General features: G+C 33.6%; 1 protein-coding gene across 3 annotated transcripts in view; it reads right to left on the reverse strand.

Annotated features, from left to right (window-relative positions):
* Positions 1 to 10269: 10269 nt before the first annotated feature.
* LOC123554303 (uncharacterized) overlaps positions 10270 to 19819 on the reverse strand; it is a 28072-nt gene continuing 18522 nt past the window's right edge. For 2 of the 3 annotated variants that reach the window (XM_045344363.2, XM_045344362.2), the window contains exons 6-8: positions 17875 to 17989; positions 13034 to 13111; positions 10270 to 12630 (exon numbers count right to left, since the gene is read on the reverse strand). In XM_045344363.2, the coding sequence (XP_045200298.2) occupies positions 12386 to 12630; positions 13034 to 13111; positions 17875 to 17989 (438 nt within the window). In that variant the 3' untranslated portion in view covers positions 10270 to 12385. Of the gene's footprint in view, positions 12631 to 13033; positions 13112 to 15192; positions 15261 to 17874; positions 17990 to 19819 lie in introns of all 3 variants that reach the window. The other variant, XR_008371728.1, reaches the window with a different exon arrangement.

Below are 19819 nucleotides of genomic sequence, written 5' to 3' on the forward strand. Positions count from 1 at the left end.
CTACGTCATTTACTACTTGCGTTTGATGTAAACGCCCATCCGGTGAACTTTTCTGAAATCGGCAGTAGCTTTACTGCTGTCCGTGCGTCCGTCCCGAAATTTTGTGTGTTTAACTCTTCACACACTATTAGCTTGATTTGCTTTAAACTTTCAGAGATGAACAAGCTTGATGTGCAGATGGCCATAAAGGAGGGAACGTTTGCTGTGACTATTTTTTCCTGAAGTTATGGCCCTTTGATAGTTTTGCTATTACAGAATATAGAGAAAAAAATTGTGTGTCCAACACCTCAACCAAAGTTGCTCATATGATCATGGACTGTGACCAATTTGACCAGTGTTATGTTCCTTTGTTAATTAGGGTATAGTGAAGAAGTTCTGTGTGTACAACTCCTAATACTCTTTGAAGGACGGGTTGCATAGGTGAAGACCCTTGATATGAAACTGCGCAGAATGTGGGGGCATTCGTGGCCTATGGACAAAATTCTAGTCTTTATATTTTAGATATGCAAGTACAATCGTGTCAAAAAGCTAGCACTTCGTTAAATATCAAGTAGCATGCAAACATATTTTCCATTCTGTTATCAATATATGTAGAAGACTTTAAACATGACAACTCATCCCTATTAACAATGTTTTCAAAACTCTATCGTTGATATTATTTGCAACATTTACAAACAATTTGACATCATAATATGTCTATGACGTCAATATACGACAGTGAAGCATGAAAAATAATAATAATCTGTCATGGAATACCCGGTTCGATTGCAACAATAAAGATCCTGTTTAGTTATATCATTTGTAGGCTTAGGTAATGTAATAGTAATTATTTTGCTACAGGAAACAAAGAAGCCCCCCCCCCCCCCCCAAAAAAAAAAAAACGCACAGTAGCTTAATCGTTCGGAAACTGTCACTGACTGCATGTAGATATCTCATTATAGAAGAAGTGTTATTATTTAACGACATGACTAATTCGAATTAATGACATAATAGAACTTTACTAATGAGTACACCATAAAGGGTCTATACATATATACAGCACCTAGTAATGCATTATAATAACATACAGCCAGAGGGGCATATGTTCGATGATCAACACAATAAAACTTTGTAGTAACAAGTTGAAAAGTAGATTCTATTTAAAAACATACATTATTGTCTGCATTCATACTAGACAAACAGAATAATTAATGTAGATAGTCAGTTCTTCAAACCAGAATAAACAGGGCATATATTTAATGATATTACAAAGAGTATCGTTATGTTCACATAAAGTACATTTTCTGTGTTTACAATCTATGTTATATCTATGTCCATATTTAAATGATTAGACGCAAATGTAGCTTACCAATACTGTTTTAGATTAACGCATTGTTTAAACAAAGAGATTTGTTACATATGGCTTGTCTACAATTGTTTATATTCAAAAACATATTTTGATATGAACTGATTCCGAAAATAACCATACATTTATTAAAACCGGAAACCTCCTTTGGATGGGTTCAGGTCAGAGTCATACCGGAATAATGTATTTCACATGGCGACCTTTCCGGCTTTTGTTGACCAACTAGTTCGTATCCTAAGTACATTTGATAACAAACACCAATTACTTTTCTCTAAATGTAATTAAAAAATCTTATTTGTCTTATTACAAACAATGCCCGCCCGCATTGCTCAATAGGTAGAGCGCAGATCTACGGATCTCGGGGTCGTGAGTTCTGAGCCCTGGGCGAGGGACGATTTGATAAAAGACTTGTGTCTTTGTGTCTGAAATCATTCGTCCTCCACCTCTGATTCATATGGAGAAGTTGGCAGCTGCTTGCGGAGAACATGTAGGTTTGTACTGGTACAAAATCCAGGAATACTGGTTAGGTTAACTGCCCGCAGTTACATAACTGAAAAACTGTTGAAAAACGATGTTAAATCCAAAACAAACAAACTAATTACAAACAATGGACATCTACCCATTAGCAACGCATGTTGATATTTTTACAACAAATGAACTTTTTAAGAATTGTCTGTGAACCATTTGTATCTAATTTTGTAGACTTTGGCACTGTACACAAATTGGTAAAAGTAGATGCTTCACAGGTATCAGATACATTAGATGTAAAACATTACTTTGTAAAATCCACAATGATAAAACCATCCAAAGATTTATAAATGTATTTACAATTTCAATACATTCCCCATCATATTAAAATAAATCACTAGTCATCATCTTCAAAAATCGCCTCACTCTAAAAGATTATACTTTTGTGAGATCCATCCTTTTGAATATCGTTGCCTTCGTTTCTTGTGTATTAACTGTAAGCTTCCATTTATCAAAGTATGTTTTAGAAGTTTTCAAAATTGAAGTAAGTCTTCTAAAATTACAAGGGAAGTAATCAAAACTAGAGCTATCACTAAAGGTGATGAATGTATCCCCCGCATGCACTGACACAGTACATTTCAAATTGATGCACACAAGATTGCGTAATTATGTGGACTGTATGTATATAGACTGTATATATACTGTATAGTAACAAAAAACAAAGTCCCATAACTATGCAGAATATTTATCTAAAAGAACGTAACATGCACCATGCACAACTAGTGTGATCACTTGTGTGAAGTTTCATTAAATTGTGTGCAAGGGTTCGGAAGATTAGGCGCGCACAAGACTGCATATGCAGACTGTATGTACATAGTATGTTAACAAGAAACAAAGTCCCATAACTCTGCAATTTTTGTCGTTGAAAGAACCTGACATGCCCGATGCACAACTGCTGTTGTTACTGATCACTTGTGTGAAGTTTCATTAAATTGTGTCAAGGGGATGATGAGATGTGCGCACAAGATTGTGTCTATGTATATAGTTTAGTAACAAAAAACAAAGTCCCGTAACTCTGGAAAAAAATTCTGAAAGAACCTAACATGCCCCATGCACAACTACTGTTGTTACTTATCACTTGTGTGAAGTTTCATTAAATTGTGTCAAGTGGATGAGGAGAGATGGTGTGCACAAGATTGTGTCTATGTATATAGTATAGTAACAAAAAACAAAGTCCCATAACTCTGCAAGTTTTTTTTTTCTGAAAGAACCTTACATGCCCCATGCACAACTACTGTTGTTACTGATCACTTGTGTGAAAGTTTCATTAAATAGTGTCAAGTGGATGAGGAGAGATGGTGCGCACAAGATTGTGTCTATGTATATAGTATAGTAACAAGAAACAAAGTCCCATAACTCTGCAAGTTTTTTTTCTGAAAGAACCTAACATGCCCCTTGCACAACTACTGTTGGTACTGATCACTTGTGTGAAGTTTCATTAAACTGTGTCAAGTGGATGAGGAGAGATGGTGCGCACAAGATTGTGTCTATGTATATAGTATAGTAACAAAAAAAGTCCCATAACTCTGCAAGTTTTTTTTCTGAAAGAACCTAACATGCCCCATGCACAACTACTGTTGTTACTGATCACTTGTTTGAAGTTTCATTAAATTGTGTCAAGGGAAGAGGAGAGATGGTGCGCACAAGATTGTGTCTACGGACAGACAGACAGACAGACGGACTGACGGACGGACGGACAGACAGACAACCTGAAACCAGTATACCCCCCCGCCCCCCCTTACAACTTTGTTGTCGGGGGTACAATAATAGATTCAGTAATAATTTCTGCAATGTTGATAAAATATGCTCACAGATATATGAGAAAACATTTATTGAAAATAGGATTTACCAAGAACATAATCTATTTTATGTGCAAAACAAAGAATTCTTACAAAAGCATTTTGAGCCTTTAATGTTTAGTGTAACATTCGTTATATTACATCAGAACAATTTCAGGCATAATTTTGTTAATCTGATATCTAATGTCACATACCAGAGTAAAATTTATTTCTTACAACATACTCGTATTTCAACGTAGCAAATGTATTACCATAGATATGGTGTCAATTTCTTTGTATATCCTATAATTTGGAGATTTATTACACATTTGTAGGAATTTTTGCTAATTTCTTTCTAAATATGAATTTCACAAAAAATACTATCTATTGCGCACCGGACAAATATAGACACAATATATAGAACTATTTTTTACGCTGTTTTCGAAAAAAAATATTACAATTAGTACTGAATTTACATTTTTGGCGGGGTTTTAGTTTTTCAATTTAAGTCATTCGAAAATGGTTTGTTTAGAAATGTAAATAAATAATATTTTTACCTAAGTTTTAGATAAAAGATTGTAAAACACAAAACGAAAAACATTTAAGTGTACTGTTACTTGTAGGATTTCATTTTATTGAGGTGTCAGAACACGCATATAAATGTTCCGAGACCTTAACATGTATACGTACATATAGTTTCAAGTTAACACCACGTAATACTGTGCATATAGAAATCTCAACATATCTAGTTACATATAATCGTAAACTTTTCTTCAAAATTATTTAGCCGAAATATGTTTCTTTTGATGAAACTATAGACAGCTACTCCATTCTTGTATTTACCCCCACCCGCCCGCTTAACTCAGTAGGGAGAGCGCAGATCTACGGATCGAGGGGTCGTGAGTTTAGGTTTAATCATATTTTATTGTATATATATACATATTAAATACACACACATACAACAAGCATACATAAATACATCAATGTAAATATACAAAAGGGTTGGGCCAGAAGTTATAACAACATTATCGGGGGCCCTCCCCTGACAAAGCAGACTATATGTTATTTAGAAATACTTTCGTTTTGTGATATATGTGAACAATCAAATCAGGAATTGAAAAAGAAAAAAAGAAAATATAGTGAAAAAAATAATAAGAACAAAAAAACAACACATTTATATATTACAGAAAAGCGAAAAAAAGAAAAAAGATACAATTGCCGCAGATCCAATATAGATGCCACCTTCCCAGTCTAGTGCATTTCATGTATGTAATATTTTAGCAGTGGTCCATTCTTTCTTGATGTACATCATAAAAATACAGAAAACTAAACAGTAAAATAGTACAATAGTTATCAAAATCTCTTAGTTTCCTTTACGAAATGATGTAGTTGATGAAATAAGAGCCTATTTTGAGCATCGTTCAGGATATCAATATCAAATAGTAATTTATTCGCGCTAAGAGGATGGAACTCGGATACTTTTATTTCCTCCTCGAGGGAGAGCAGAACATATTTACAACATATATGATAAAGATATGCATGTACAATGAACAAATTCAATACAATTTTACAAACATGTACAAAATATACAGATAAAATCAACACTCATGTAACTATTTCAAGTTATTTAAGATGTTTACAATAACTATCCAAACGTGTGCAGATATCTTAAATATCAAGTGTTTCAATAACCGCTATTGAGATAATACGAACATGATCTTACAGTAACGAAAAGCAAGAGCAAGTTATATTTAATGTCAAGCGGTATATTCACTCCAAATACTTTTATATAAACAGATGAATAATACAAGTATTATAATTATGCTATGCAAATATGTAATGTAGCAATGAGCATACCGCCAACCTCGAATTACCAGTATTGAAATATCCTCATGAGAACAAGATCTTACCGAAACGAAAAGCAAGAGCAAGTTATGATAAATTTCCAGCTGGACATTTTCATTAATAATAATATTATATGAATAGATAATGCAAAATCTTGAGAGCTATCTTATGAAATTCATCATGCGCATTTCCTGATAAACAGAACAAACCAGAGACAAGTTCACAGACTTGTTGGGTCTCACTTAATCTCATATATTGAAAAAACACTTCATAGCCAAAGAACTGAATAATACTTCGGAACAGTGATTTTCTGAGTTCTCTATTTTTAAAGCAGTGGTGTATTTTATGAAGTACAATGTTATCGGTACAGCAGTTACACTTGTTACATATTTCTGTTCTCCCATTTGAGCACAAACGACCTAAACAATTAATAGCTGTTATGCAGACAGGCTTTAGGGATGGCTGGTCAAGGCATAGCCTCCATATTATACAAGGTTTCTCAGTCTTGAATATATATTCAAAAATAGCTCTCTCCACAACTCGCTCAATCCTAACTTTTCGGTTGTTATAATGGAGATTATTGACACTTGTCTTAATTTTGGTGCACCAAACATGTTTCGACGGGAAACGACCAGATGCCAGAAAAGTGGTAAGACAATCCATCAGGCTATATTTATTCAAAAGTTTGTACAAGTCTGGAACAAAGCCTTGGGTTTGACGACCCGTGTTCAAATATCTGGTCAGTCTGTGAATGAGAAGCCGCTTGGCAATATATTTTTCAGGCAGTCGGCAAATTTGACCAAAAAACTGTAACTTTTTTATATCAACAATTGATTCAATGGAATATACACCGAGTGTTCCAAGGGCAATATCGTTTGAAGAATATATCGGCAGTTCCTGCAATCGTTTCAAACAAACTCGATGGCTTCTCTCCAGTCTGAGTATATATGTCTGGTATAGGGAATTCCACATTTCACACCCGTAGAGAGCCTTTGGAATTACTACCGAGTTATATATTGTCAACATGGTTAAAGGGTTAAGCCCCCCTGGACGAAGTCCACAGTTTAAAAGGCTAAAAAACGTTTGGCGTAGTTTTACATCTGCATCGCGAATTGCCAAATTCATGTTTAATTGTTTATCACAAATGATTCCTTAATGTTTATAATGAGATCCAGCTGGAATGGCCTCAGTTCTCAAGGATAGACCGCTTATTTCGTTTATCACAGAGTCATTATATGTTACTACGCAGCATTTGGAAGTATTATATAGATAACGCCATTTCAAAGAATAATTGTAACATATATGCATCATGCCCTGGAGACCAGATTTAGAATACGAATCAAAACCATGTCATCTGCCACTGTTGGAGAGCTCACATGAATATTATATAAACAAATACCAAGTCCACTAGATTCCAATTCATTGATAAGGTCATTTATGTAAAGTTGATAAAGTGTCGGAGAAGTTATCCCCCTTGTCTGGTTCCCTGAAGTACGTCAAAAAACTGAGAAACCGAACCATTTATGCGAACACAACTTTTCATTTTATCGTACATGCTGACAAAGGAGAGAAATATATTGTCATCAATTGAACAATTGTACAGTTTCCAAAGCAGACCTTGATGCCAAACTCTGTCAAACGCCTGTTTTGCGTGAAGAAAACAAATATACACTTTACTACCATGTTCCTTACTGTAGAGTATGCTTTCTTTCAGAAAAAATGAAGTCATTAGACAACATAGCCATTCCTGAAATCCACCTTGCTGTACATTTAGTTTTGATACTATTTTGTCTTTACACCTGTCCAACAGAATAAGTTCGTATATTTTCAAGATTACAGGTGTTAGTGTTATTGCTCTATAGTTGTTGGGATCGTCTTTACGTTTGCTTCCGCCCTTGTGTACCGTTACTATCACCCCCTTTTTGATGTTGCTAGGGATATATCCAAATCTAAGCATTCCTGAATAAAGTAACGACAAAACTTTAGTTGAATTAAGGTTGCTACAATTGTTTCTAATGCGTGCTTGATGAACGGATGGTGAGCGATCGCCACTTGTAAAATATCATGGAACAATTGATGGTTTGTATAAATCCTTGAGTTTTCTTTTGAAACTTGCTAATGAGTCTGATTCTCTAATATCTAAAGGTAATTCATTCCAAAGTTGTATTGCTGAAGGGATGACGGACTTAGAATAAATTTCTATTCTCCTCGCCATTGATACATAATTAACATTATTTCTCAAACAGTATTGATTTTCATATGCATTTTCGACTAAAGTGGGGAATAACTGTGATAAGTAAGGTGGCAATAAATGATGTTTTTCTTTGTATAGTAATATTAATTTCTGAATCTTTCTTCTGTCCGCAAGAAATGCCCATCCGATTTCTTTTAATAGTTTTTGAATAGATACTGATCTTGTTAAACCCGTTACAACTCTTGCAGCTTCGTATTGTATTTTTTCTAATATTTCTTTCTCATAATTAGCACAATTATCCCATAACAAGGAGGTATATTCCAGACGTGGACGTAAATAAGATATAAATTTTATATATTTGATTGAGGGTTTTTCGTTGAATTTGAAATTTCAACATTTTCATTGACCCTAAAATTTTCAAGGCAGATGAGACTATAGTGGCGGTATGTTCATGCCATGACCCGTCCTGACTAAATGTAACACCGAGATGTTTATGATGTTCAACAAATGTTAGATGTACATTATCAAAATATAAGTTTGGGTGGTTTCTATTACAATAGGAAAAAACATAACTTCTGTTTTAGAAGGGTAAAAATTCACTAACCATTGATTGGACCATAACTTAATTTTGTGGAGGTCATGATTAAGAGTTTCTTCCATCGTATCTATGTAACTTGTTGATACGGCTATCATCTGCAAAAAGTCTAGTAATACTTAAAAGTGAATCAGCTATATCATTTACATAGATAAGAAATAAAAGAGGTCCAAGGACTGAGCCTTGAGGAACCCCACCATGTAGACATTATGACTCTGAAAAAGAAGTTCCGACGAAAACTTTTTGAGTTTTATTCATCATATAATTTTCTAACCAGTCTAACAAATTTCCAGTGATTCCATATTGTCGTATTTTGAACATTAGTCCTTTATGCCAAACTCTATCAAACGCTTTGGATATATCACAAAAAACAATACACATGGATTCTTTATTGTCTAAAGCTTTGCATATTTGATTATAGATGTCAATCAGTTGATAAATTGTAGAATGCCCTGGTAAGAAGCCTGATTGATTTTGGAATATTAGTGAATTGTCATGTAGATAGTTAAACATATGTTTAAATATAATACGTTCCATAACTTTTCCAACACAACTAATAAGAAAAATTGGTCTGTAATTCGACGGTTCATCTTTGTTGCCCTTTTTAAAAAGAGGCATAACGTGCGCTAATTTCAAACTAGACGGATATATTTTTTTCGGACATTGAACGATTATAAAGTAGACAAAGAGGTTTGCATAATGTTTTAGAAGTTTCTTTTAGCATTTTATGACTAATTTCGTCAGGACCGGAAGCTTTGTTTACAACTAAATTTATTAAAATGCTTGTAATTTATTGTTCCTGTATTATAAAATTTTCAAGACTTGTTGGTGTGCTTAGTGAGAAGATAGGAAGTTCAGTATTTGAATCATCAACATTTGAAATAGACACGAAATAATCGTTAAGAGTATTTGCTTTATCAACATCTGACAATGAATAGCTATTATTTTGGATTTTCAGAGGTGGTATACTCTTGCTACTTCCTTTGAAAAGATCGGTTTCAAGAACTATCAAGATTTGTTTTCAAAAATATTATTTCAAACTACTTGACATTGTTTATGGCGGAATGGGAAGTTCAGCAGATTTATTTAAACGTTTAACTGTTTTGGGGCAATTTATTGAACTTAGCCTTTTGGGGCATTTACTGAATTTAGCTTTTTGGGGCAAATTTTGGTCAAGGACATTTGTATGGCTTGGTTACTGATCTCCATGATTAATCATCAGTGTTTATGGGGAAATGGGAAGTCCGGCGGATTTATTAAACAGTTAATCTGTTTTGGGGCAATTTATTGTATTTAGCTTTTTGGGGCAAACATTTTGAATTCAGCCTTTTGGGACAAAAGTTAGCCTTCTGGGGCAGCTTTTGAATTTAGCCTTTTGGGGCATTTATTGAAATTAGCCTTTTGGGGCAATTTCGAATTTTGCCTTTTGGGGCATAAACGAATTGGTGTAAGGTCGCCCTAAACGACAATTTGTTCGGTGACTGGTTGACCTAATGGGGTCAACATGACGAGAGCGGGAACCATGTCCAAGATAGCATATCCAAACCATAGAAATAGGCAAATACACTCTGGACATTCATTTTTAAACTTACATGAATAAAATGTAATAAAACTTACAACAGACTTGCTTTTATTATAGGTCGGCTGGATGTGAAACAACGATTTATCCCGTGTGAAAACATACTGTATAAAATGAATACGAATCTCAATCTTTATTCATATGTCGGTTTTAATTTGATTACTCAATTGAAACGAATATACCTGTATAGGCTTGCTTTAAGTCAGATGTAGCTGTTTGACAATTAGTTGGCCTCGAATCTCCCAATAAAACGTTTGATATTAAAAAAAAAAGTCATTTCACAATTTTTTTGTTTCAGAGATAACTGCTTCAAAAGTATTTCATAATGAATCAGTTAATATAATGAAAATGCAAGTACAAAACTGGATACAACCTAGTCAAGTCAAGTCAAGTCAAGTCAAGTAGTTCTTTTATGTATCTTTAAACAGTTTATTATTAAGATATTATAATACGTATGCCTTTCTGTACAGAAATATGAGACATTTTGATCTATACAATAGTTTCATACATTTACATATTCTAAGACCTAATATTTAATAAGATCACTAAGTCATTGAAATAAAACTATTTAATCTTCAATAATAAGATTTCCTTACGTAAAAGAATGAGAAACTGTGAATCCATCTGTGACTAGCTGCAGACAGATGCTGTAAGGAAATTTTGAATCCATCTATGACCAAATAAAGTTAAAACGGCTTTTAAGACATGAAACAGAGAATACTTGTTTAAAGTATTGTTAATAAATCTTTTATAATATGTAGATTGTGTCAAATCAGAATTGATATACATTTGCAGATTGATTCACTGTTCCTTTATACATTTTTTACAACTACAAATGGCAATGTTAAAATATTACTGACATTATCTACAATACAATAAAAAATCTATGTTTTGAAATATCAAAACAGGCTTTTGCTGTGTACTTTTATATATTTGTGTCAGAGAATAATACACAAAATTTCTCTTTGACATCATATAATTTATCAAAAGCATTGGAATTCCCTTACAGATGAATATAATGAACAATTTAGTAAAACATGTTTTTCATCTTTAATACAGATCAAACAATTCAAACAAGTTCGTGCATTACACCTTAATTTTCATATCTCACTGTTCCTATTCTGATGGGTGCTACATCTAAACTTTGCCATACAACTACGGACGTGAAATGCTTGTGACATTTGAACATAAAATTCAGTTTCAAAATAAGTGTCTATAGGTCAGTAAGTTCTTAATTTATTGCAACATTTTCCTCTTACTGATTCATCTCGTGTTACTGATTGTTTGTAATTATCAATTTCAATCTCTAATATTCACTAACCCATCGATAGAAATCTGAGAACAACGTTGTAAATGTATATTATCTATACCAACAATGCCAATATTACTAAACATTTTATAAATGCGAATAATACTGTTTTTACATCTAACATTGGATGAAAGTTTAAAACTTTTTTTATTTAATCTCAAATACTGCATCATCGAAAATCTGCAAAACTGTCTTGTAACTGCAATCCTATTGTTAAACAAATATCGGCTTTCAGCCCGTATCCCCAAATACAGCTGCATTTGGTCTGTATTTCCCCATTCCCAGAAAATAACTCATGGCCCTGCTTTGAACAGAATTTATACATGAGTAAGAGTTATCACCCCAGATGGGAGCTGAATGCCATATAACAGGTAAAACCATTATATCTTATATAGTTTTGAAAATGTTGAAAAGTTGAAACCACAGTTACTATGTATTATATGTAATGGAGGTGTCCCAACATAGAGACAATACTCGTTTGTATGCAACTAGGTGTTCTAAAATGAATCATAATTGACAGTCATACTATTAACAATACACCAAATATTTAAAATATCTAGTTGTTTTTGTTCCTGAGTTTCAGCCAGAATTACAACGTCATCTGCAATTATCAATTCGTAACTTATTGTGTTACCATTATTTGTTTCTTTAATAGCAGTGACTGAGTCATTGATATACAAATTAAAAAGTATTGGTGACAATGGGCAGCCTTGCTTCAATCCTCAATTTACTCCCAACCAAAGTTAAATCAAAATAATTTAACTTTATACAGCATTGAACATCTTTATACAATGAAATGACAGAATTAAGAATTTTGCTATCTAGACCAGTTTCTTTTAGCTTGGTTTCTTACTTAGCCCTAGCGATATTATCATACGCTTACAAGTTATGACTCGTAGTTTGAGAGAAGTCCAATTGGTACGAAATAAATGTTCGTACTTAGAGTACGTGTGGAGACATTTATGCACACTACACATGGCTATGTATTTCGTACCCGAAACCTATAATAAACGTAAATTATCTGAACACTAAATGTTTTCTTAAAGTGGTTTAAAGTGGTTTCAATTCCATCATCTCATGATTAACATTTCTGGAATTGGTATCACATTCTTCTTCCATTACATCATTTTCTATTCTTAGTATCGTATTCGGCACTGGAAGTTCGCTACGAGGTAATGCTTTTGTTTTAATTTCATTTCGGCTCTCATCTATTCATTGTTCCTCTAATCCACTGTCTAACAGGTTTTTACTTCTTAATGATCCTATTAGACGATTACATACCACGTTCAACTCCGATTGTCTTAAAGCGGCAAAGACATCCATTAGTGATGCTTCTGGTGTTGCCTGTCTCCAGGTTCTCATTAATTGGTACATTTTCTCGGAACAAGACGCATTACTTTCTACGGAGTTTTCTATTTTCACATCAATCGTTTCGTGAAACTTGGGATATGTATTTGCTGAAATAAAAAATTTACACCTCATATCCTAAGAGTAGTATGCATAAACCGGTCCAATGAATGAGAGCTATAAAATTCACTTAAATGGTACAGAACACGCACTTAAAAGGTCAAAAACGACTTTATTCTTTTCTAAGTGACACATTTTGTCGTAGAAAAATTTAAATATATAGTGTCATCTATTAAAACTAAGCTGCTACATCTTTTAATATATGTGCTGCTTGTGCTTCATGGCATCTAAAGCCATTGTAATCATTTCCAGAAACCTTTGCTGGACTCAAAAAGTTCAACTCATATTTGAAACTGATTGAGAATTCATTACTATTATAAAAGTATTTTGCCACAGAACTAAATAAGTATACTTTTAAATAGAAAGAATACATTCAATATGATAAATTCATACCCGTAAGTCTTCTGATGAACTTTCTAAAATCTTTAAAACTCATTTGATGTGCAAGAAAATCCATACTTTCAAACCAAACTGGAAACAAAAACAAAAAAAGAAAACGCGAAGATAATTACATGTCATGTCAACATTGATATTAGTAGATGCATTTAATGCTATCCAGGTTTGCACATATAGGCTACTTTATGTCAGTCATTCTCCTCCCGTGATTCATGTGCGGAAGTTTCAGTGTGCTGAAAAAATAAGAACGGACACGGAATTGGGAACAGGATGACTGGCTAGGCTAACTTACCGCGGTTATTACATATTGATGAAAATGGCTTTAAATCCACATCGAACAAATCGATTATATTCGAGGCAGATAAAAAAGTGTGCAATAATATACAATTACTGAATGGCTTGCCAGTCAACAGTCAAAATTATTGTCCGAAAAGAAGTCTTAAGGTTTAGCAGTTTATCACAAAACAACAGATTTTTTTAACGAATGAACAGCATCTTGACACACAGCTTATCTGTCCAATACATGTTTTACTGTTCTGTCCCACAGAGTTGGATACTTAAAATATTCTTAATGAGTTGTCCCCCTTTAAATAAGAATGCCATTTGTAAAGAAAAAATGTAAACAATTGTCAAAAACGATGTTTTACCAATTTATATTAAGTTTAAACACTCGCACGATGTTGCAAATGCATCAAAACGAAGACATGAAACAGCTTTTAAAAATGGTGAGTTTTTAAAGGTGCTGAACTGTCCAGAAGTGTGGCCCCTTCATGCAGTCCCTTTCCGGAATTCAATACATATATCAGTAAATTGACAATGGTTTTGTAGAATAATATAAATGTTTTATATGCTGTTAAATTTTCAAGTAAAACAATGCTTTCTTTCTATGATTTGATGACGTTCGAACTTTTTTCTCTGAAACCTGGACCTATACCTTATTACATGAAATTCACAGTTTTATATACTTATTAGCCTACCTCGGTAAACACGGGGTTGAATATAGACTAGCCATATAGCACAAACCATGGAAATTGAAAGTGAATACCATTTTAGTTTATGCTTTTCGGTGAAAAAATGGAAAATATCGGTGTAAAATAATTAAAGTTTTCAGTTTCAAAGCAGTGAAAATATCATTTTTATCTTTCACTGGTAGGCTAGATTTCTACAAGAGGACGAATATTGATTACAAACAATCAAAAGTTCTTCGAAAGCATACTTCATTAAAGATATAATTGTATATAAATACCAACACGAATTTCAATATAAAAATATACGCTCCGTCGTAATGAAATGTAAACGAAATCTGGAAAGTTCACAGAACTATTTGGCAATTTTTCAAGAAAGATATCGTGACGTCAGTGCACATGACGTTGCGCGGGTACAAAGATAAAAAAGAAAATTGATTTATTTCAGCGTAATATGGATATATATTTCACTCGTGAAAATAATACATATGGTGTTCACTCTGTGAAATATACTTAGATTTTACACTGAAACAAACAAACATCCTCTGTATTTCCATTTCTTATCATTTGTGGATATGCATCAGTACTGCTAGTTTCATTACTCATAGCTGTATTTTCTCTTAAAATACTATGGATCTGAAATATAATATCAATTGTTTAAGGGTCTATATTTCCCTATATCTCACCAAAAGCACAGTAAAGAATGCAATTTGTTGCATTCTCATACAGGGCATGTGGTATTTTTGTCTGGCTTATTTGTTTACTTGGCTCTTTATGCTATGAAGATACAGTATGCCATATGACAGAGGTTACATAACTTCAACATCTTGAAATGTTAACACGATATTATTTCTAACTAACCTCTAAAATGTGTGGATAAATGAATGAGCTATTTTTGGATGTCGATAGTTTACCTACTTTGTGTTCTAGTGTCAATACTTAATTTAGTGAAAACGAACAGCGAAAACGTAGATGCAACTTCATAAACTACTTATTAAACACTAAGTAAATTTTATATAAATCCAAAATAATTTAATTTTGACTAAGAGTTTGCAGCGTATGGACAAACTGATTTGTAGTTCTTCGGAAGGATCATCTTCGAGAAAAAAATATCCGTTTGCATGGACAGAAAACTATGTACAGTTTTTTCCAATAAGTTCAAGATGATCAGTAAGGGGATTTTAAACATACCTTTAACTTAAAACGATCCAACATGTTTACAGTATGGCCCTATACTAGGGTTGGGGCTATTTCTATTCCTGCAAAAGTTAACAGCACCATACTTTGAACCAATTCATTTAGACTTGAAAACTCGGGATATCCTAATCTATATACATTCTTTCAAAAATAATGTTCAGTAGAAACAGTGGAACCAGTAGATAAATGTTATCATAATTTTACAGTAATGATCACTTAATATAGACAAACTTGTTACTGCATATATGTCTAAAGAAATGACTTCATTGAATTTGAATCACTTGCTCATCGCCTACTGGTTCAAAATTTGTCACTCTGTCGAAACTTTGTTTAGATGTTTCTGGAAATGATGTATTATTAAGTACTAGTAACATAAAACGCAATGAGCGGCTAAAATAAGATAAATAACAATTAATAAGAATGTTTGCAAGATTATAAAAATTGATTGACTTTCTTTTTAAGATTGTAATGTTGCAATAATTTAAGGGAAAAGAGTTCCCAGTTTAAATAGTTTTATCTTCTAAAATGAAAACAAATGAGAACAAAAGCGCGCCATTATCCGCTTCCAGTCGGTTTTTTTCCAACCATGCATTGGGGAATTCGTCTCGGGTAAACGCATATATATAATTTGCATTACACATGCACGGTAATGGTACATATAGTTTCAAGGGATAATAGCATTGTAATTCGGTCACATAGAAAAGCAGAAGCACACGATTCGTGTCAAATCTCCGTAATGGTTATATTAGTCCACAAGTTTATTTTAGCACACAAGGCTGTATTACTGCGCTTTTTAATAAATATTGACGATATTAAACGCATTGTTTTTAACATTGAGGCGGATACTCCGCCCCAAAATTGAGTTCTTTAGAGAACAGAATCCATATAAACCTATAATAATTTAAGCATTCCATCCCAACTGAACACTGTAGAATACAAACACTTAGCAAATAATCCCAAACGGTCATTGCCGAATAAACTAAAATGTTCGGGCTACCAGACAAAAATATTGGTAGCCCTCAGGGCTACCAGTAAATTTGCAGATTTCTGAAACCCTGAACATACTTTAGGGAAGAATAAGTGCTCGTGAATATTCAACCTAAGATTCCATCTGAAGGAGCGAAATTACAAGCCTTGACCTAGGTGAAAAGTGCTGTTGGTACACACGTGTTGTGTGTATCTAAACCAGTGTACATTATAAAGATGACATTCCAAGCATATTTTTTTGTAACAGAATAGTCGCCATAACATAACAGTAACAGAAATTTTACTCCGCGGAGTTTGTAAGACTTACTATTGATGAGTCTCTTTCATTTTTGTTGACTTTACCCGGAAATGCAAACAATCAAAGTCAATAAAATGACTGACTGTCAAATAACCTTTATACAATCTGACTTAAGTACTTGATCTTCTAAACATTATGACATAAGAATTGTAAATATCAAAAGTCAAAGCTACAGGTAGATTTGCAAAATGTTGTAAGTTAAGCTCTGATTGGCTAGTGAAAGGGTCATCAGAACGAGGCTATGAATAGGTCGTTCTCAGATCCTATGCGTAGCGTAATAGGATATGTACTTTAGTCAGATTGACCTTTATATGCATGACTGACAGTCAAATAACCTTTATATGCATAACATTAGCCAGACAATTTATGCATCTATGGCAATCTGCGATTTTGAGTGGCAGATTACATACACTCCACTCGATCTGTAAATTCATTTATTGAATTATTGAAAAAGACTTGTACGGACTATAAATATACAACTTTCGTAGACCTGTTTTGCAAATAGTAAAATGTCCCGCTCGCTTCATGAAAACTATACATGCCTCTCCTAAAGTTAATTATTATGTAGAAAACAATGTACAATGTAATATAAATTTCATTTGCACGCATATCATGTTCTCTGTATGAAAATATTCCAGCTAACTTCAAAGCATATAATCTTTATCATATACAGACGAATCATTTTCACTCTTCCTGATATAGTTACCAAGGAGAATTTGCCTTGCTTTAAACTTTTTTCGGATGATCATTCTACATATTAAGTATTTTCATTATGTTTAATTATTTCAGTAAGAAACTCGTATTTCAAACGATTTTTAGCTCGACCTTTCGTAGAATAGGTAGAGCTATTTCACTAGGCGTCGGCTTCCTGATTTGGTTATGAATGTAAGCTGGTATCTCAATAACCACTTGCAGGAACGGATTAAAACTTCACAGACTTACTCACTGTGGTGAACTGATATGCAGTACACATGCTCCATAGTTTACAAAATTATGCTTCTTTCTCGATTCAGGAATTGTTGGTAGAGTTGTATATTTAAGCTAGTATCTCAGTACCAAATAATGGGAATGAATTGAAACTTTAAACACCTATTTACTGTGATGATCCGCATGAATTGTACAACGTACATAACTGTAATTTGCAATTTTTCGAAGTTTTGCGACCTTTTCGACTTTTGTATTAGTCATTTAACTACACATGTATTAGTGTTAAGGCTGTTGAGTAGTCGAGAGTTGTTTTCCTCTGATAGCCCTTTGTCTTCTTTGAAACGAAGTAAAGATATTGGATTATGATTAAAAGTCAAATGTATCATAATAAATTCTATGAACAAATATAACAGAAAGAAATAACTTTTTTTCAATTGAACTACTATTAGTAGGCTTTAATGCACCTGTTTCTGTTACTGCTGGTCCACAACTTCCATCTGGTTTGGTTCCTACCTCTGCTTCAACCACCTCAGAATAGTCATGTGTCCCAGTGGTAAAATCTGCTTTATTTGTTTCACTCTGTCACGGGAAAAGGTAAAAACATAAATGAACAAGCAACTTTAGTGAATTGGTTTCCCCTGCCAAACGGATGAAAAGTTTCAACCTTTAAAACCATTCTCTGCCTACAAAAAGCACTTAAATGCATCTTTGAAAGCTACTCATTCCTTACTAAATTATTGATCGAAAATCATGTGTCTACATTTAGTAACAATGACCATAAACCCAAGCTACAAAAAAGCAACAAAAACATTGGTCTCTATGAAAATTACCTACTTACAAGGTTTTGTCTGCTTACCTCATTCCTAACTTAAGTTCTAGTTTTAGTAAAAGTGATTTGAGCTTGACGCAAACCATCAAAAAACATTTTAAACTATGGCCTCCATGCAAACTTCCTCAATTTTAAGTTTTATCACAAAAGCCTTTATCAGTTCTAAAGAAAGCTGTATATGTACTACGCTTGGTCACAATATCCCATAACGAAAATGCACCATAACATGCCATTAAATTGGCAAAAAGTATACGCTATACAGTAAACATTATATAGCCTAGGGGCCATATCTCAAGTGTTCCTGAAGCAATTTCACTGAATCTTGCAGGGCTGCATTACCCAATAACAGTTAAAATTATTACCGTGTTTTTCTTTTAAATCCTTCAAACTATGTCTGAGATGTTGCACCAGACGGACAGAAAATGGAATAAAAACTATTTATTCAATGTATATGTAAGTACAAAGATCCATAAATCTTGTTTTCTTCAAGCAATCTGTATGAAACCTGCAGAGCCGCAATTTCCTACCACAGTGATTTCCACCACGTGTTATTGAAATCCCTTAAACTGTGACTGATAATATCTAATTGCAAATGGCCATGAATCTTGTCTTCCTCAACCAATCTGAACAAAACTTGCAGAACCGTATTGCCTATAAGTTAATATTTAAACATGTTTTATTAAAATTCTTCCAACCATGTCTGAGCCATGACTCCCGATTCACAAAAAATGGAATAAAACACTATTTATGTATCATACATACATGTTCAAATGGCAAAAAAATCTCGTCTTACTCAGGCAATTTGATCGTCACTTGCAGGGTTGCTGTTCCCGACAGCAATTTACATCTCTACTATGTTTTATTTAAATACTCTACGGGCGGACAGACGGGCGTTCTTACAGTAAAGTAATTATGTGGCTACACTTTTGTTCTCTCCAGTGTTCCTTTTTGTCACGTAAAAGAATTTTAGCCACATAAAAGAAACGGAATCAATAGAATTACTATTCTCTATTGTTTTCCTAGCCACATAGCTATCCTACTTTATGTGCGGACAGATAGACTGACGGACAACACCAAAACTATACCCCTCCGCTTCTGCGGTTCTTTTTCAGGACAAATGTATGTTTCCCATTATTTAATATGCATGAATTGTAAAATGTCACATATTTGAGCCATTACTCCAGGAAAATTCACTGAACCATAAAGTTCCAACGATATATACTACTAGGCTTCCAACGATATAAACTACTAGGCTTGGCAGCGGTAACTCATGGGAAGTACATTATGGTGGAATTCCAAACAGTAGTATAGGAGAAGAAGCACATATCAAAGAATTTGGCGAATCAAGGCTCATAAGCTGAAAATCATTTAATCAGAACATAACGATAATATGCACAACTATGCTTCAACTAATCACTCATGAGGTTTGGTGAAATTCAGCCTATTTGTATACAGCAATTAACGTAAACACTGAAAATATGACAAATCAAGGGCCATAACTCTGCTAAAAATCACTGAACCAGAACATGCCGATGATACATATATCTAGGCTTGGCACTGATAACTCCTGTAAAGGCTGG

The sequence above is a fragment of the Mercenaria mercenaria genome, chromosome 7 (assembly GCF_021730395.1).
Source record: "Mercenaria mercenaria strain notata chromosome 7, MADL_Memer_1, whole genome shotgun sequence".
Classification (NCBI taxonomy): domain Eukaryota; kingdom Metazoa; phylum Mollusca; class Bivalvia; order Venerida; family Veneridae; genus Mercenaria; species Mercenaria mercenaria.